At 38.8% G+C, this 20,571-nt stretch overlaps 1 protein-coding gene across 1 annotated transcript; it reads right to left on the bottom strand.

Moving 5' to 3' along the window:
- Positions 1 to 12: 12 nt before the first annotated feature.
- Positions 13 to 20,443, bottom strand: TMC3 (transmembrane channel like 3). The gene is made up of 22 exons (XM_064722005.1): positions 20,237 to 20,443; positions 18,829 to 18,972; positions 17,481 to 17,556; positions 15,371 to 15,452; positions 14,871 to 14,977; positions 13,869 to 13,967; positions 13,634 to 13,776; positions 12,065 to 12,212; positions 10,766 to 10,809; positions 10,479 to 10,626; positions 9,643 to 9,752; positions 9,411 to 9,489; positions 8,733 to 8,960; positions 7,069 to 7,197; positions 6,336 to 6,403; positions 5,939 to 6,067; positions 4,996 to 5,106; positions 4,483 to 4,608; positions 3,074 to 3,152; positions 2,834 to 2,876; positions 1,940 to 2,237; positions 13 to 1,211 (listed from the first exon to the last, which is right to left on the bottom strand). The coding sequence occupies exons 1-22, from the start codon at positions 20,344 to 20,346 to the stop codon at positions 371 to 373; spliced, it is 3,342 nt and encodes a 1,113-aa protein (XP_064578075.1). The 5' UTR covers positions 20,347 to 20,443; the 3' UTR covers positions 13 to 370.
- Between the last annotated feature and the right edge of the window lie 128 nt (positions 20,444 to 20,571).

The following is a 20,571-nucleotide window of genomic DNA, read 5'->3' as shown; positions in this document are numbered from 1 at the left end:
GGAAGCATCTTCAGCTCTGGCTGCATCAGATAAAAAGGAGCCTCATCTGATGTATTTCTGTATTGTTTTAATTGAAGTGCCCCAAGTACATTGCTTTTGATTTTCCAGTAGGCAGAGATTTTGGGTTTTGATGGCGTAACAGAGGGAATAAATTGGAATAAACTTCTTTTCTTAGATTTGCGACATATCAGTTGTGATATTAAAGTAAGGTACAATAAAGAGTAAAACACAAGACTTTTTCCAACTTGAGTGGCTGCATACACGATTTTTACAAGAACTACATTGCAGTTACTCTGACAGACTTCCAACAGCAAATAAAGCACAACTGCACATACACCGGCTCAAAACACAACGAGGCAGGGGCACTTTCTCAGACATTTGAGCACACCAGTTCACTAGGCTCAGACATACTTAGATCAACACTGTTTTTAGATTTTTTTTTGGCGAGTTTTGCCCCAGTTTTTGGATACTTGTCCTTGGTATGAATGACCTGGATGTACTGGTCATTGCTGCTGTTCTGCGGATCACTGCTGGATTCAATGGAAATGGAATCAGACTCTGTTAGAGATTGCTCCAGCTTTTGCTTTGATTTTGGTTTCACACGTGGCTCAGAATAATTCAGGTGTACTTTCTTGTACGCATATGGAGGCCTGTCCAGGTCCAGCTCAAAACCATCATCCCAGGATTTGTAATGCACTCTGGCTAGATCTTTGCTCATTAGAATATGGCCATCAGCACGATCTCCAATGTAAAACCGTGATGCTGGCCGAAGGTCAGACAGCGAGCGAGGGCGATGGGATCTGTTCATGAATTCTTTCTCAAGTTCTTCTTCATCCTCCTCATCTTCACTGGGATGAGGAGAATACATCTGGTGTGGTGTCCGAACCACGTATCTCCTGACATGGCGTGGATACAACTCAATAATGTCTCCTGCTTCCTCCTTTCTGAAATGCCTTTGGAGTCGGGAGGTAGAACGCAGCGATTTTTTGCGGGACTCGTTTTCATTAACCAGAAAATACCTGGTAGCATACGGTCTGCATCCCAGAAATACAGGAGCCCCTGCCCCAAGGACATCCGAATTTACCTGCCGAATGGCTTTTCTGAAGAGAGGGTCAGAATGGACATCTTCAGTGTGCTTTTTGAAAGTCACTGGTGTGTAGGGCTTTGTTTTGGACAGCTCACTTGCACTCCTATGAACAACACTTGGGTATCTTTAGGAAGGAAGAAAAAGAAAGGAAATATTGATATACACACTCATCAATCAATGGAATTGAAACATATAAAAGAATTCACTGCTCTGGAAGTCAAAGACTAGGTTGAAAAAGTGAAAAAAATTATCATATCTCCCCTGCTGCAAATTTTAATAACAATTTTGAGAAACATATCCTAGAAATTAGGAGATATATTTGTTGTTCTCTAGGAGAGGATTCACATTTGTCCTCTCAAGTTATATTCCCTTTCTGTTTTCTTATTGTTCTGAGAATTGTTCTTTATCCACTTGGAAAAAAACCCCAGCAGGTAGTTTAAAGCCTCCATCTATTGATATGTCAAGCTGTTTTTTTTATAACTAAAGCTGCACAGACATTCTGCAGAGAGTTCCTTCACTCTGTATTTGTTTTCTTCGTGGAGATGGTATCCTGCACAAAGTATTTTAGTTATGTGCCTGAGGGCAAGTCTAGTGTTTACCTTTGCTTGAGCTGTGTGTAAACTCCATCAGCTACATCATTTCAAAGGTTTATAATCCCATCTCTGTTAAGGGAGAATTAAGGATGTGGTGTCACAATGATATCAATAGTACCTGTGAATGTATCTGCTTTTGAAAAATTCCTCTGCTGTCTTACAGCTCCAGACAGTCTGAATGCACAGCTGTTTTGAAAATAAACAAGTATGGCATGGAGCTGCTGGAATAAATACCATTTCAAAACCAAAGCAGTCTTACCTGTTTGTGATATGATCATTTCTTGGTTTCTGTACACTTGACACAGAGGGAGCTGGTGTTAAAGAGGTCGAAGTTGTGGGAGTTGCATTGGCAGGTCTCACAACATCAGTTGCTGGCACAGCTTGGGGCACAGACTGGGAAATGGTTTGAATTCTGGTGCCTTTGCTCACAGGAGATTCAAAGTTCAAGACACTGCCGTTCTTTCGGGGTGTTGAGGACCGAGCAGAAGACTCCTGGCTGATGATATCGGTTTCTTGCTCTGGTCTTTTGTCATTAGCATCCAGATTTTGGATTCTGGCTAGAAAACAGATATTATTAGAGGAAATTTCCATGTCTCTGCATTTAGAAACTGTTGTGCAAATTCAGTTGCTTGAATTCCCCCTTCAGTCAGGGATCCAAGGCCAATAGAACCTCTTGTGTTCAGAAAAGAGAAACTGGTGTCATACTGGGAGACTTGGTGATCAAGGGGTAGATCTTCATACATAGCAAATAGAGTATTTGGGACACAGAAAAACACTGAATGTTGCACTGTAGGATTGCAAAACGGGCAACAAGCCAATTTTTCATCTGCCTACCAGACTCTGAATTGCATGCAAAGTCTGAGATGATTTGAATTATCAGAGATGCATCTCAGGTTCTTCCCTGTTGGTGATAAAAGCAGGAAAATACCCAGTCCAAAAATTCCAGGTGAATTCAGGTTTAAACTATGCACAATGCCTTTCAGTGTTGCCAAGATTGGGTCAAACTGAGCTCAGAAACCATCTAAAAGGAGGATTCTACAGGAAATACAGTTTTTAAAATGTAATTGTACTTCCCTGTATGTATGAGAAATCAAAATGAGTTTACATCCAAATACTTTATTAATAGTGACATTTCTAAAGGTCACCAACTTACCTACTGCCAACTGAACCACCTTTTTCTTATCTTCAGTTCTTTCCTAAAATACATTCAGAAGAATGAGAATTTGTAAATTATTATGGATTAGAGAATAAATCCCCAGCTCTGTAAGGATTAAAAATACAGGATTTGTTTTATTTTGTGAAAGACTAGAAGTGACTTTAGAGATTTAATTAGGCTCATACTTTACTGAAGACCCCTCAAATTACATGTGAAAGTGCTTTTCACCATACTTACTGTTTGTATCTTCATTCTCAGTTGATTGTTGGTGAATTTTAATGATCTTGCAATACTTTGTAGGTAGTAGATTAGCATGCTAGAAGAGAAAGGGGTGATTATGAGTCATTTCAGACATTCTTGACAGTTTCTTTTTAAGGGTTTTTAGGTCAAAATGATTTACAAATTCAGCTGCTGCTCTGTAACATTTTCTTATATGGTAATAATGGATTGCAGCCTTCTTTCAAGCAAATATGGATGAAAGAAATGACGCTGAAAACAGCTTTAACAGCAGTTCTAATTTCACCTGTAGTTTTTGCAGGTACTTTCATTGTGTATGTAACCTGGGATGCATTTCCAACTGGTTTTGTTTTGGTTTTTTTAATTCTAGACAAATAATTTTGACAGATATTGTTTTGTTTTTTTCCAGTCCAAGGTTACAGAACAGGGACACCATAGTTACAGCTGAGCTTGCACAACCATGCCAATGCAATTTTGTTGGCTGGCTGAAATAACACCTTGTTTGCCCTGGCACAGATGAGAAGAGATCCTGGCAGATTATGGCCTGACAAAATGGATTGCACTGGCTTTCAGACAAAGTCTTATAGGCTAGATCTCATACCAGAAACAATTACATATGTGCTTAGCTGTCAGTTTGAAGCAGTCAAAAGTAATACTTAAATTTGTAAATATTACATGACTGGGACCTTAGAGGGAAAAGTTACAGATAAGAAGTGTTGCTTTGGTCTTTCTCTTTTGAAAAGCTGCCAGTGGGACAAGCTCTGCCTTTGCAGTTTGCACAAGAAGAAAATGGTACAAAGATACAAGCAAAACAAAACAGAACTTTTCAGGGAAGCAAAGTGAATTTCAAACAGCTCAAAATCAATATTATTTCCCAACTGTGAAGAATTATTTATAACCCAAATAAGAAAAGACTTCCACTGGAGAGTCTGCAGCAAGTTATATTAAATTAACACTTAAGAGCAGACCTTCATAATTGATTTATCTTGTCATAAATCTGGATGACTGAGTAGCTTCTTTAAATGACAGACTGAGTCCTGCTCAGTGTCAGAAACTGAACTGATGACCATGAAGAAATGGAAAATTTATTTCTGAGGAGTTCTTAAGAGGGAAGAGGTTCTTAAACTTCCTGGAACCATCAGCACTGCAAGCCTTGACACAATGCAGTGCTTTAACGAAGTATCCCAGAAGGAGAAATTCCTTTTGAAAGCCTTTTTAACATAAATCCATTCCTGTCTGGTCCATATACCGCACATTCAGTGAGGTGTTGGAATTGTTGTTTCAGTTGTGCTTAGTGTGAAACTACAACAGTGCAATGTTTGTTCCTCAGTATCTACATTTAACTCACCAGAGATAAGGCCAGTATTAATACAATCATTTAACCTGCCTACAAAAACCAAGGTACTTACAATAACAGCAGTAGTGCAGGCAGGACAACCACAGGGCTGCTGATGTAAGTAATCACTGTGTTGAACCATGTGGGAAAATCATTTTGAATTGTTTCAGAAACAATATCATATATTTTTTCTTGACCACTACAGGAGGCGTGGGAAGAAAAAAAAAAGTAAAATTAAGTTGTAAGGAATCCTGAATATATTTGTTAAGAAGTGTTGCATTGAATAATAAACAAACTTGGAGGGTGCTTGAATGCAGACATAAGACAGTGATGTTTGAGAGATTTCTCAGTGGCACATTGCATTATGTAAATATAAACTAATTATGTATATAAAGCAAATCAACTCAGGACTTTGACCTATTCACCTTATTAAACCATAAACAATAAAATATTGGTAGCAGAAAGCATTGTCCTCTCAACTTGTTTTGAATTTACATCTGTAATTTGTGTATTATGAAACATAATAAGTTTATTGTAAGAAGGGGAAATAAAATCTTTGCAATTTTCATTGTTCATCATACCTTACCTGAAGGGGCCACAGCTTAAGGATGGCTTATATCGGGCAATAGCAAAAATTGTTGGTAACATGCACAAGAACAGCATAAACAGCAACATGGCCAAGTAGAAATTATTGGATCTGCAAGAAGGTGTAACAAGTTTCAGATTATACTCGTCAGAGAGAAAACCAGAGACAACATAAAAGGTGCAAGTCTGAATCTACCTATCCAGTTCAAGATCAACATGTCTGGAAGATTAAAATCTTCTGCTATAATTAGAAAGTCTGAACAGAGATGGTTTCAACTGACTTCTAATGATCAAAATTCTATTTGCACTGTTTTCCAGATACCACTGCTGCAGCCAGAGAACTGGTTACTGCACCCTTTGACAAAAGCTGCCCTTACTGCCTAATTGTGTTGAGGGAGAAAAAATACAGCAGCAGCAGAAGTCAATTAATCTTAAAAAAGTTAGAAATGACTGATTATTAAGAATTAAAGATGCCCAAAATTATTTGCATTTTGAATAAACTGTTAAGATATTCATCATGATAGAAGAAAAATTAGGAAGTCTGTTGTGCAATGTGCAATGGACAAAAGCAGATATTGCATAGCTTTTAAAGAGAGAAACATCAAGAAATAAGACTTGCAACAGCTAACACATATGGGTTATTATGCTCTGTCAGATTTGTATGGAAATAAAGCATTTATGTTAGGCCATAATAGCTACCTAGGAACGTTCCCTGACATATTTTTTAATTCTTGCACATCTTCAACTACCTTACTTCACAAACCCTCCAGTTTCTCAGTAACTATGTCTTTTTTCCTCAGACCTTTGCTATCAGAGTTAGTGTGAAATTTGATTGTCAGCTTTTAGAGCTAAAACTTGCTGTAATTTTCTTCATATTGATGGAAGATATTTCCATTGCCTGCATTTTATTTTTTTCCTTCTATTTCATTCTCAGTTTGACTCACCGAGATGCTCTGAAAACCTGCTGATGGGGTACATTGCATGTCAGCACAGCCCAGCTCCTCAGGTACATGAGTCCAATCAACTTGAGCACATTGAATGCTGGTAAGCAAGGTGAAAAGAAAGCTCCCATCCTGTAAAAATCATATCATATCATATCATATAATATCATATATGATATCTTGTTGCCAGAGGCCATTTTGATAGAAATAAAATAAACTAAAAAAAAAACCCCAAACCTCACACCAGGTAAACAGATTAATAGCTCACTATTAACCTATGATCTCTTAATATAAAAGACTACCCTGTCAATATCCATATAAATAGGTTTCATTTAAATAATCAAATTGATTTAACAATCAGCCAACAAAGGACAAGAAAAAACACATAAGGACTTCATACCAGATCATTCCTTGGTTGTAGACCAAATGCAATACGTTCTCTGCAATTTTGAATTCTCCATATTCTGGCTACAAGAAACACAGTGTAAGATGAATACCTTTATCTTAATCTCATTTTCAGGCCATTTATTAGGTTCATTTGACTGAATCAGTTTGCAGACAGTACATGGCCTGAAACACCAGATCAAAAAACCACTGCTGGCAGGCAGTGGGAACACAGCAAAACCTTCTCTGCACTGGGGATTAAACAAATTTATTCCTCTTTAGTTTACTTCACATCTTTAAGGACAAACAGTCCACGGCCTTTCATGCCAACAGCTTCTTGCAAACCAAGTATTACCCACTGTAATTTTCTTAGAGGGCTGTGTGGTGTTGGTTACTGTTTTTTGGACCACTATCTACATTAAGTAAAGATGTTAGAGCTGCAGAAAAGAGGATGTGGGCAACAACTACGTGCCCTCTGTGTCACCTCAGACTGTGGGAACTGCGCTATGATATTATGTGAAAACCAAACATTTTTACTTCAGAGCCATGTGAGTAGGCTTGAGAAAAACATTCATCTCAACGTTTATCCTATACCCTCCAATTTAAACTCAGTGTGAGCTGTGCCTTTGTAGATGTGTGCTACCGAGAAATTATTCATCTGTGGAAAGACTTTAAGGACATTTAGTACTGAGGAAAGGAGCCTACCAATCTTTCACATCTTAGCTTGATAAAATAAGGACTGTACTTACAAACTTGCTTTCTAGATCCCAGCACCAGCAATCACTCAGATATCGGACACACAGCCCACGGAAAAAATCAATTAGCAGGATGCTTGCCACTGTGAAAATCATGTCGATAATTGAAAGCTTGAGCATCTCCTGAAATGCACATTGTTCACACATACTGAGTCATTCTGAAAGCAAATGGACTGCATATGGCTCTTTTGCATTTGTAATTCTATTTTTGGCTCAAGCTCAATATTCTGATAAAATATGAATTGAATATATGAATAATTTCCTTTTAAAATTTTCCTGTTTGACTTTTCCCTTACTTGTCTTTTTTCTCTTAAAGAGAATAAATATAATCAAGCTTCTAGGGTGCCTTTTATTGTTTGCAGGTGTAAAATTCTGGTCGTGATGGTCAAACTTTCTTTTTAATGACTTTCTTTTTAATGTTCTAAAAATGTATCTAGCTAAACTGAAATGGTTTGTTTTTTGTATTGCACCCATTCTTTTATTAAGCTATCTCTTGTAATATGTATTTACAAAGTGTTTCACCATGAGAAAAATCTTATTATTCAGACAAACAACGCAATGGGATAGGATCATCAAACCATAAAAAATAGTTTTTTCATGCTTAAAAAAGAATGTGGTTATCCTATATTTAATTGAGCTTTAAAAATATACAATTAAAATAGGAAAAAATCAGTTCTATAAATCTCTAAGCCATTCTGGGGAAAAAAGCAAACATTCAAACCCCTATTTTCCATGAGATTGTGCTGAAAGGATATACAAGAACAGAAATCAGGCTAATAAACCTCAGAGGGGTCTTTTCCTCCACATGTTCAAACAAGACCTTTAATATTCCTCATTCTGGAACAAGAAGCTCAGAAAATCAGAAGCACACTAACATGGTTCTTAATCCAATGGCCTGGACATGACTGCGACACTGTCAGAGACAACAGTGACATCTTGTGCATTTTTGTGGTTAAAATTTCTCTCTGAATGTATTAATGCCCCTGGAAGTCACAAGCAATGTACTCTTCACATGTAGAGAAGCAAGAGGTGTCATATTAAATCTGCAGATTTTCTGCACCCCAAATGTGAGAACATGGCACTGCCATCCAACTGTCCCCATTCCTACAAACTGATGGGATTTTGAAAGCATTTGTTGTTGCTCTCTCTCCCTCGGAAAAAGTGAAGAGCACTTGATTGTCTAGAAATTTATTGAAGCAGAGACTTCTGATATTGTACAAATGACCAAGAGCACAATCTCATGCTTGTTTCAGATGCACCTCCATCTCTTGAGGCAGCAATCTGAGTCTGCACACAGTGCATGTTGCTGCTTATATGTCTGTATAGTCTGTTTCTCTGCAGGGGTTAGAAGGATGCACCATGTTAAAATAGGATCCATACCACAGATCTGTACAGATCTGCCTCTGCAGAGCTGAAGACAGAGACCAAACCTGGCAAAAGAACATTTGGACAGCACTAAAAATACTGCAGATACTGAATAAAACCCAAAGCTTGTATCTATAGCACTTTGCACAATCTCTTCCTACATCATCCTTGGCTAAATTCTGGAATTTATGCAAAGAAAAGTTCTGAGATTAAACACAGCACGACATGATTTTAACTTTTTGTCAAATGTGAGTTAAGTGGAGTAAGTTGATGACAATAAAACAATTACATACTTGACCAACATAAGTCTCCCAGCACTGATCCTGTGGGTTCTGGGTGTTAAGGGAAATAGTTTGGTTAACCAGTGAGTCTGTCAGGCCTTGGGTGAGATGCTCTTCTGACATGACAAAGCCATTTCTCTTAATTTGTACATTAGGAATGGTTACATTGTCGTCCTTAGAAAGAGTGTTGGTTGCCAAGGAGGTGGTAGAATTACTCGCATTGTTGTTCACATCAGAGTCCTGAAATAATAAATGTCCCAAAAGCTACTTTTTAACTGTAAATAGGTGCAGATGTCTGCACCTTCTACAGCATACACTCACATACAGACATTTTTTCATATATTTCCAAGCACCAGTTAGGCAACTGTTAAACAGCTGTCAATGCACAGAGTCAGATGGAACACCAAAGGGCAGGACTTAAAGCTAATTCAGGTAGGTGGGAATACTTCAAATTGATCCAGTTATGCTTAAAAATTAATAATTAAATTAAAATTAATAATTAAAAAGACTCTATAAATAGTCGTAAATAAACATTACTCTCTAAACTTAACTTGACAATGCTATCAACCCATAATATTTTAATACATTTCAAACAAATTTTTATCTAACTTCATGTACTTCACAATAAACAGAATTCTGTCTAGGAAGTCTACTAGCTTTACACGTCAGAAAACATCAAGTTAAACTTACAGTGACACTCATACTGTCCACTTTATCCAGTAGGGCAATGATTAAACTGTAGAGGTTTCCCAGGTATAGGACAAGAACCCTGAAAAGAGAATAAAATACAGATTACCAGCACTGCTAACCATTGACTTCTCATAAGATCTCTGGTTTGGCTGTACTAAAACAGGAACCAGAACACAGTTCTCCTTTCCTCCTTTTCTCTCCACATATTTTTTACACTGCATAATGCCCATACCTGGCAAGCTGGAAGCGAAGAGTGGTCCTTGGATGGTACATCTCCAGAGCTGCCACAAGTTCAAAAGCAGAGGGTGCAATCATTGTGATCAGTGACACAACTACACTGACCTGTGGACCAGAAACATGAAGTCTTTGATGCTGGTCTTCTGTGGAATCTTGGGCTGACTGAAATTCTGCTGAGGCACATGCTTTGGTGATTGCTTTTCTTGGAGGGGATGCTTTAAAGAGTTATTATTGACATTAGTAATAACAGTAGTTATGATCCAAAAATTATAGATTTGCAATACCACTCAGGAATCCTTACTGCAGATATTGTAGCTTCCAAGTTCTACTTTATTAATTGAAATCAAAGTAGGAAATATGAAATTGTGTAGGAAATATGGTGCTAGCATCTTCCTCTGGAATGGGTGAGTGGCTTCTTCATGCCTGTTCACTTTCTACTGTCACTCATTCCTCTGAATGGAAATCATCACAGAACATTCAGTATCCCCTGATAACTGAATCAGTTACTGTTATCAAAGTCAATTCCTTTCTAGTCCATCAGCCCAGTGTTTGGTCAGCTCTGTCCGAGGTGTAAAAGTAGATTTGTAAGTGACAGGAAAGCTTTGTGCTCACAAAATAGGGACCTGCTAGAACTGCCCAGCTCAGCTGCACTAACACCTGCCTGCAGAGCTGAGGGAGCAAGCGCACCAAGGCAGATCCACTCTGCCCACTAATTCCTCATTTCTCCTGGCTCATCTCTTGCTATTTATACCTCTGTGCACACTACTGCTGCAGAAAGCCCCCAGACAGCAATCCTGCTTCTAACACAGAGATGGCATAAAGACAGAGTACCTCATTTTTTTCCCAAAGAGTCAATTCCTTCTTGGTGCGCTCCAGCCTTTGGGATCGATCCACGACAAAGTAGATGATGTAAATACTTCCAGCAAGGGACAGAAGCACGAGGATGTTTGCAATAATTCTTAAGCTTATGGTCACTGCCCTAGGAAAAAGATTTATACCAGTCTTAATGACACCTTGGTAATTTCTAACAGGTTTTGGAAGTATTAGACAAGAAGATTAGCACTGATATCTGCATTGAAACAGTGCTTTGAAAAGTATCTCTTATCTCATATACATACAAGTTTTTGCTTTTCTTCTTTTCCTGCTCTTCCAATATAGCTTCCTTGAAAGAAACACAGCATTACCATTTTAATAATGTTCAGCAAAAATAATGCACACGTCTTTCACAGAAATTAAAGCATACTAATAAAAAAACCATCACATCCTGGAGGTGCAAGCAGGTAAATGCCACTGTCCTCATTGATTTGTAGCACTGATATGTGATATTAAAAACTGATGGAGATTTCTGAGAAACAAATACATAGTAATCAGATACTTGGGCATTTTCAGCCATGCATGCTTAAGGAAATACAACAAGAGGGATTTTTTGGCAGGATGTGCCTTTCAAATATGTGTGTCACTAATATAATACAGTACTGTCAAATGTAATCCTCAGTCATTGAATTAACTAAATATCATAGCGTATTAATTTACTCTTGGCACAATTGGAAGTAATTTTTGTTCAATGAGAATACACCAAATTTGGTAAATAAATTACTTTTTATAAAAACACATATGCTCTTACATTCTAGATGCAAAAAATCTATATTTTAAACAGGTTTTTTAATATTTAGAGATTTAATATTTTAATATGTCCCTCCATTTGTTATGGAGAGATGAAATAAACCATGGAATTATAGAATATCTCAAGTTGGAAAGGACCCATAAAGACCATCAAGTCCAACTTCCTGGTACTCAGAGGAATACTTTAAACTAAACCATTTCTCTAAAAGCATCATCCAGATGCTCCTTGGACTCCAACAAGCTTGATGCCATGACCACTTCCCTGGGGAGCCTGATTAATAGCTGATAAAATAAAGAAGAAAGAACAATAAATTGTGTGCAGAAAGTTATAAACCAAAGAGAAAGATATAAAACTTATTATTATGTAAAAGAGCATCTTGTAAAATATGACCTGTTGTACCTGGATTCCCTGAGGCATAAAACTTCCTTTGCATAAAAACAACTATACATTCTATAAATTTGTTTATTTTCCTGCCAAATCAATTTGATTCCAACACTCAATGAAATTTCATCACTAGCAGATTTGTTTCTGGTTATCTAACTTCTTGTCACACATACAGGCACATTAAATAAAACTCTCCCAAGGAAGGACACAATGGCCTTGCTGGGATGTCAGCAAATATGATGTGCCTCTAATACCACACAGATGTGATACTTGCCCTCCCCTAGGCAAATAGATATGCAAATAAATACAAAAAAACAATAGGAAGTGCAAGGGGATGAGTGGAAAAACTTACATGGCTTACAGATAACAAGTAAATCAACTTGAAATAATTCAAAGGTCAGTTTCTCACCCTGATGCTGTTGACTATGGCTGCAGCTTTGCTCTCTGCAGCCTCAGGGTTTCCTATCAAGTAATCCCAAGCACAGAACAGTCTCCAGCAGAAAGTGTAATTTTCATCAGAGGCACTTGCTAAACTCATTCTTGAGTTCTTTGCCATTCTGTAAAAGAAACCCAGGTATTTAACTGCTTCTGGTGTGTGAAGATGGTAATGAAGGAAGTCACTGGTTTGGTTCATGGTTTTAAGATGTTTACACATTTAGAGCTACCAAAGGTTGCAGAAATTAGCATCACTGTTGGCAGCTTTCTGAAGCACATAAAACAGGAACTTGAATTTACATCTAAAGAGCAATGACTCATTGTGGAAAAGCATTTCAATATTTACAGTCTTTACAACTGACAAATAAAGCAAATAAATCTTACTAGATGTGGGTTACACCTATTTCAGTTTTACAACCTCAAGGTAGGATCCAGTTGAAATACGTAATCACTAAGATCGCTGTTACAGGAATTAAATCTAGTTTGGCATAACTAGTGATTGTGCACAAGGTCTGTTTGTTTGCTGTACTATTTTAGCCCTCAAAATATATGTTGCTGTCAAATAGAAACCCAGGGCCATTTTACAGACCTTGGGAAAAAGAAAGAAAACCCCTCCTACTCATGTCAGGTGAGCATGGTTACAGAATACTGCAAAACATAGGAAATGAAATGAAGATTAATAGCTTATGAAAGAAAGGGCATCTGAAAGGACAACATTAAAGGGAAGCTGTACAAGCTAAGAAAAGGATCACTGAGCTAAGTCAGAAGAAAAGCTGATCCTATCTAGAAATTACAGATGTGTAGATCAGTGTCAAATATACCAGTGACCCTTGGCACAAACCAGCAGGTAGATTAAAAATAAATGAAAAGGGAAGGTTTGACCTCAAAACTGAGAGCGATTACAGACAACACTAAAAACATCCCTGGACTGCACTGTGCCAGATGAATAGGTATCCAGAAGGGAAGAAGAGAAAGCAAATCAGGAGAGGATAGAGTGACCTTGCCCCTTCTCCAAGCATTGCACATCCCTGGATTTATGGCCAGCTCAGGCAGTCTTGCTCTCTCTGCTAAGCAACTCCCACTCTTTCCCTTCCACAGCAAAAAAATTAAGCTTACATTCCAATGGGCTGCCACATACCCACTAAAGCAATGCAAATGATATTACACCTAGGATGGCACTTTTATATTTGTATTTCAATAGATGGGAATATTAATAATGCTGAAAGCATTACACTTCAAATAGAAATTTCTGTCATAACACTATTTATAACAGACAAGAGGGGAAAGGACTTCCACAGAGACAAAGCTTAGAGATGATCTGTGCTGCCCTTCCTTTAAAGTCTGGGAACTGGAACAGAGGGTGAGGATTAGCAAGATAAAGGGCAGTCTAGAGTTGAACTCATTCTGCCTCCATGATAATAGCAGAGGTGAGCATGTTAATAGAACTACACAGAATAAATAAAGAGGAAGTGGAGTAAATACCATTGCTGATTGCCTGAGCACACAGGTTTATGAACAGCAATAAATAAATGGGCAGTCTTACTTTTTTAGAAGGATGATGAAGCTGTAAGCAAACACAGCCATTCCAACAAGGAAGTAGGCAAGAGGCAGCCGGTATCCAGCCTTCCCAATCTTCCTGTCCCGGCCGTAATAGCCATAAAACAGAACAGAGTACTGGAGGTAGCCCTGCAAAGACCAGAGCCCATCAGTAAGAGCAGTAACCAACAATCACAACAGAACAGTGACAGCAAAATAACAAAGAGTGGTTTGAGTCTTGCCCCAAGGGACCAGATGGTGTCCAGGTCCTGAGCAGATGCAATGTGCTCCTTGGGAATGGTCTTGCTGAGCGTGCTGCCGAACGGGGCTCCAGCCAGGAGCTGCGGGAGAAAGAGGAGGTCTCAGGAGATGGGGAAAAGAGAGAAGAGGTCTCAGGAGCTGCACGAGCCCGTCTGAGCCAGGGCAGCACAGTGGAACCCATCAAGAGCTGCCCACTTGGATGGTGCTCTCAAGGTAGCGAGCACTGTGTCAGCACTGTGCCAGCTTTAAAAGCCATGCTTTCAATGTGAGCATTTCAAAATTAAATGGGGCAGTGCTTGATCTCAAAATGATAGTTCAGGATTAAATTTACTTTTCCTTAAAAATTAAAAAGTGAATGTGAACACCTTTTTTTTTCTGGTTTATTTTTTATTTGTTCGAGGGATGTTTACTTTTTTATTTTGTGCAGTGAGAATAAAACCATGTGTTCAGATAACACTATTAAAGCACAGGGTAGGTGAGGCAAAATAATATATATGAATAATTGAACCAAGTTAACAAACTGCCTTACTCATATGCAAGAGCTAAACAAAGTTGTGGCTGTTCAGAACTTTTAGAAAATGCTTTCTAATGGACAATAATCCAGAGTCTGGAGAGGGATGGTTTGTTTTTCTTGGTGTCATTTAAACTTCTCATTAGTGAAAATGACACTAATAGGGCTTAAGTGTACTCAACACCCACTACATCTTGTAAGAATGGATTCTTTATTTTAGTAATCAGATAAAAACATATTCTCTAAAAACATTAGTACCATGTTGACAAAATACAATCTTGAACACTAATAGAAAAAGTCTGTTATCCTTTGGCAGAGAAAAACCTCTTAATACGAGAATTTATTTTAAATAATTCATTTTGCAGTGTACATTTTAAACTGATGCATGACTTAAAGTGTGGTGTTTGTTCCATTGAGAAAGGAAAGTTCAACAGTAAATGCTTCCCTGTAAATATGAACAGTGTGTTCTTACCTCTGGTAGGACTACAAATGCTCCTGTCATTATGGTAAGGACAATATTGATTCCAAACAGCCATCTCAGGAAGATGAAGTAAGAGGCAACTCCAGACCCAAAATGACCTTAAACCACAAAAAACCATTATGTGACCTGCACAGTCTATAAAAGCTTCAATCATTTATCCATGAAGTGGTTGAATAACAGGCAAAAAGAAAAACCTTTCTTATGGAGGGCATTCAGCAAACTAGAGAATTTTTTCATTTTCAGAATCCCAAAAGGACAAAATTGACTTTTTCAAAAGTTACCCCCCAACTAAGACCATCATTGAGAACTGTGCAGTTTCTGAGGCATCAGGAAAAGATTAAAAACCAAAATTTTAAATAAAGATTTCACTGCTGAAAATATTCATTTAACTCCCTCCCAAATATTTAATTCAGTATACATTAAAAAAATACATCAGAAGACTCATCATTTTAGCAAGTGTTTTACTAATAGCATGAACTCTTTATACTTACTCTCGATTTTCTTTATTCTCATTTCCCAAGGAATAAAGATCACCACAAAATTGTATGCAAGTCGAATGAACTTCTTCCAAAGCTGAGAAAAAAGCAGAGAAATATGACACTTCTTCACATGAAAAAAAAAAAAAATTAAAAATGAAGCGCTGAGTATTTTGCTCATGTCTTTATCAAAAGAATTGCTCCAAACATTGATGACTAAGGTCTTATTAGGAGCATAATGCCTCAAAGAAAATTCTCTTAGAGAAAAAATATGCTTTTTTATTCAACAGCAGCAAATTTAACTACTTTATTCTCAGCTCTACGTTGTGCAGCCAACATCTGCAGAAATCCTGTGGTTATATTTTGTAGTCTTTATTCAACCTCTATTTTTGCCTGGCCAGATGCTTTTCCTGCACACACTGTACACCTGGGGGAGAAGTAGTAAAGTCCACCTGGGCAAAAGTGAGAACAGTTTTTGAATTGTTGAGTTAGAGCTATAACTTCACAGTGTCAACAGAAAAAAAAATTGTATTCCAGGCATTATAAAGTATTTTTCTTACTTCTAGATATTAAAACCCCATCTATATTTTAAGGCATATTTTGCAAATATGAAAAGCTTATGTAAATACATATACGCCTAGTAACTGCATTTTGTTCTTAGCGCGTGTTCAACCACTGAGTTCCTAATTTTGATGATGTAGTGCTTGTTTTGCTGTGCTACAGTTTTTGTCTCCTTGGTCACCAGGTTATTCTGTAAGAAAATATGTGGGGAAAAAAAATCTCTTCCAGTTAAAAAAAAAAAAACAAAACAAACCAAAAAAAACCCCAAAAAACCCACACCAAAAAAAAGGCAGCTCATTCTGTTGCTGTTGCTGAATTTAGCCCTAATGTAAATTCTATACCCCTAATTTGTGCTAGGATAAAAGAATACAGGTCCCCTACACATAATGCTGGTACTAATTAACTGCTGAATGTCTTCAAGAAAATACAACAGAAGCAATTAGATTTGACATAAACTTTTATTCACTGGGAACTATAATTTAAAAGCCTTTTGTGTTTGTATAGGAAGAACTATATGAGCAAGCACCGAGCCCAATCTCTGATTTACTGATATTCTGATTTAGCACTTTCTTCCTAGCTAAAGTCCTAGTTCCACTCATATCAAAGGCAAAAAATAGTGTTTATTTTACCAGCATTTTCACTTCGCTGCATTTGTCACACATGCAATGGCAGAAAAAAGAAGACTTACTCTTTTTACATTGGAAAGTGCTCTGAGATTGGGGCCAGCATCTCAGAGCACCAGATACATGTGCAGCTCTTCAGTTGTTCACATGAATAAAATGCATGGTGTTCTATTGGCCTAACCCTGCCTTTTTGATTTAAGATAAATTATTAATGAAAAGTCTACTTGTTTTGATGACAAAAATATTCTTGACTGCTTAGATGACTAAAGAATTCTTCTCTTGGTTGCTGATTAAATACTATTTCCTGAATATTATAAATTTCCAGAAACTCAGGCCAGTGTCTGTTTTCAGTAGTGTAAATAGATTTGCTAAGATTTGATTCAAATTCTCTAAGTATAATGCAAGCAAATCCTCTTCTTTAATAATGTATTTAACATAAGCTATTGTAGGATTGTCTTCCAAACTAAAAGCCAGACATATTTTTCATGCTAAGCTATTGAACTGTGGCCCCAGTTTGTTGAAATTGCTCTTCAGAGGATACTGCATCATGTTTGTTGTTATCCCTTTCACATCACCCCCTCTAACAGGCATCAATATTTGTAGGCTGTCTGAAAAGAAAGCTTATACTGCATTAACAAAAGGATATTCATCCCTCAACACATGAAATTAGTCTGCAAAAATGTAATTGCTAAAATTACAATGGAAAAGAGAAGAAGGAAAAAAACCAATAAAGAAGGTTTTAACTGTTTTTTTCTCTCTCTACAGTCGCGAGCTGAAGTATCAGGAGTGCAGAGCGAGCACTCACTTCTCTGAATCAGAACTGCAAATGCTTATTGGTGGGAACAAGAAATTTCAAAGAAATTTCAGAGGTTTGAGCCCAAGCAGCCTTACCTCTGCCCCAGCAGCAAAAATGTCAAAGATTTGAGCCCAAGCAGCCTTACCTCTGCCCCAGCAGCCTGGTAACCCCTCGTTCTGGTGAGCCTCCCCTCGTACTTGAGCACGATCTCCTTGGCCTGCCTGCGTGAGAGGGGAGGTCAGTCTGCATCGCTCACATCTCTCATTCTGCACCAACAGCATCTGCCAGAGGGCTCAGATGCTCTGAAATACAGCCATGGGATGGCCCACCATCAGCTCCTAACACAGGCAATGCTTTTTTCTCTGACTATTGAGCTTTTTACTGATACTTTAAAACCACTCAGACTTTGAGAGAATTTGGCATTCAAGAGTTTGACTGCTGGGAAAGTTTTCTGTTCCTCTAATTTATTTCTCTGTCCTTTTGTTTCAAGGTCTTTCTTTTAAATGGTAGAACCCAAGTGAGTAAAATAGCAAGATCCCCTTTACAGTCTGACAATCTCCTGTGGATACTGACACCTCTTCTGCAGGTGTGGTCCTGTGAGAGTTACATGTTCATCTGGCCATACACAGTCTTTGACCTCAGCAGAAGGTGAATTGGGACCACCAAGATCTGATCAAAAGGACAGGAAAGCAATAAGTCACAGACTCTAAGAGAGAAAAACCCCTTTTTGCTTCCCACAAGGACTCTTGGCTGGGTAGGGATTCCTCATGGCTGTATTGCCATCTGAGCACCATACAGGGTTTGGACAGAAAATGCCAGATCAAAAGGGAATAAAAAACCCAAGCATCACACTGATCATGAGGTGAAAGGCCTGACACAGTTTAGACAGATGGGCCTGAAGAGTTAGTCACATGCTCTTTCTTTGGAAATCTGGAATTATAATAATTGAAATCCTAAACTGTGAAACATGTTCTTAGTACACTGACCATACTTTTTAAACCTACAAGTGTCCAGTATTTACTGCATTTACAATATGTTGCCTGAAGCTATGACCAGCTTCTGTTCTCGTACCATGTAATTACCTTAAAAAGGTATTTAATGACCTTAAATACATTAATTACCTTAAAAGGCTGGTTCTCCTTTTTGGGACACAGTGAAACAATTTACCTTAAAAACATATTATGGAGCATTACCAACAGCCTTCCTTGAGACAAATTAATAGCTGACAGTCTCTTTTAGCAGTTAATAGTCAAAGCGTGATTTCTTGCTCTTTTTTTGTTCTGTGACTTTCTAAAGGGAGCCACAGAGACGCACCAATTTCCCTTACAGACTGTCCACCCAGAGGCTGCCGTGTCAGCCAGCCCTCAGATCTGCCCAGAGCATCCTCATGGAACACTTTCCTAGCAGTTCTAAATCATTCCTGTGCTCCCTCCTGAGGCTGGGAGCACTGTCACAGTCAGTGAGCCTGAAAATCTCTGCACAGGCACCTTTACCTGAGCGCCCTCAGCTTCTGCCGCATGGGCCACGGCCGGCAGCGGATGTTGGACATGATCTCCTTCTGGTACTGGATGTTCTGAAAGATCTGCTCTGGGTCATGGCTCTCAGCCTTCTCTTCACCAGCATCGTCTTCTGAGTTGCTGGCAGGCAGCACATAACCCACGAGAGCAAAAAAGGAGACAAGTTATTCTGTGGGATTCCTAGCAAAGCACTGATTCGCACAGGATTCAACTCTTGGAGCATTGTAAGAACGAGGGAACTCACACAACCTTCTTGTTTTAAAGTTGATTAATAATTTGGATGGTTTCTCCATATCCAGGACATACTTCTTTCCCTCCCCACCACTTGCTGTTCAGTCATAAATTATCCCCACTCCTGACCAGGAATCCCAGCCTTTCTTATTCAAGCATTTCAGGCCATTCAGCTTTTACATCACGCTAGCAAGACTGTCTGTGTATTTTTCTGGAACAAAGTGCTGTCTAAACATTTCCAGAAAGAGTAGATAACATTAATGTAGTAATCATACCCATTTTTTTATTGTTAGAATGGGGGGAGCAGGCGATTCAGTCATGGTCACCATTTAATCCTCTTCCCTGCTGAGGGGCACAGGGGTGTGGGACCCCACATACCAAGAATTACTTGTCCCTGTGAAAACATTCCTGTGCTTTGATGCAGATTTCTGTGGATGATTATTAAATCACCTTTTCTGATGCTGTCACCACATTTGCTAAGCTACAGCTCTTGCTGTAGCTGTGTTGGTCTATGAAACAGCAGCAATATTCATTCTTACAGAGGCTTAGGTCTAAAAGCCTGTGGTGACTGTGTCTCCCTGAATGGCATGAAGGGATCTGAAGTACTGCAACAACCACCAGCCAGGAACTTTCCCAATTGTATGGCTATGTACTTGCTGGGAAAGTTCTCTGCAATTTTACTGAAAAGGCAGCCTTTTAATCACTTAGAAATAAATCATAACCTAAACCATGCCATGGAATAATATTTGGGGGACATACTTCATCGGACCACTAATCTGTTAGTCTGCAGTCCTGTCCCTTCAGTCACAGGGGACATTCAAGGGAAATTTGTAATTACACAGGAGAAGAAAACGAGACTTCTTACCATATACCCTGAACTCTTTGGAGTTACTTTGCTTTATGTACAGTGTTTATATTTCAGTATGAAATATGAGTTTGACAAAATAAAGAAAAACAAAGAGGTTTGGAACACATCTTAAAATACAGAGAAGGATTTTTCTCATGCCATTTCCATGCTACCACACTGTTACTCAAACCAGGCTACCTTCCCCAGCCTGACACACACCCTGTCTGCATGGAAGTGAAAAGACAAGCTCCCACTGCTGTGCTGGACAAAGCAGCCTGTCCCTTGAGGAGAGGGGGGGTCCCTTACCTGTGGGGAGGCTCCTGGTAGGTGTAGATGCCGGTTTGCCGTTTCACCGTGCGCTGCTTCTTGCAGGACTTGGCAGCTCTGGGTGCAGGGGAGCCTGGAGCTGCTGCCATGGAGCAGGTGGGACTCTGCAGGGCTGGAGGCAGCCTGCAGCTCGCTGGGCAGGCGTCTCAGCAGCAGCCAAATGTTATTAAGCAGAGAGCAGCGAGCCCTGTGGAGCAGAGGATCACTGCCCGCTGCTCCAGCCTGGAGAAGCTGCTGCTGCCTGGCACTGCCTTAAAGCCACAGCACACTGCAGCCCCTCCACTGCCCCTCCAAGGCCAGATCAAGGTGGGAAG

Source organism: Zonotrichia leucophrys, chromosome 10 (genome assembly GCF_028769735.1).
Source record: "Zonotrichia leucophrys gambelii isolate GWCS_2022_RI chromosome 10, RI_Zleu_2.0, whole genome shotgun sequence".
NCBI lineage: Eukaryota > Metazoa > Chordata > Aves > Passeriformes > Passerellidae > Zonotrichia > Zonotrichia leucophrys.
The sequence above is the reverse complement of the archived record's forward strand: the minus strand, read 5'-3'. Positions and strand labels throughout refer to the sequence as shown.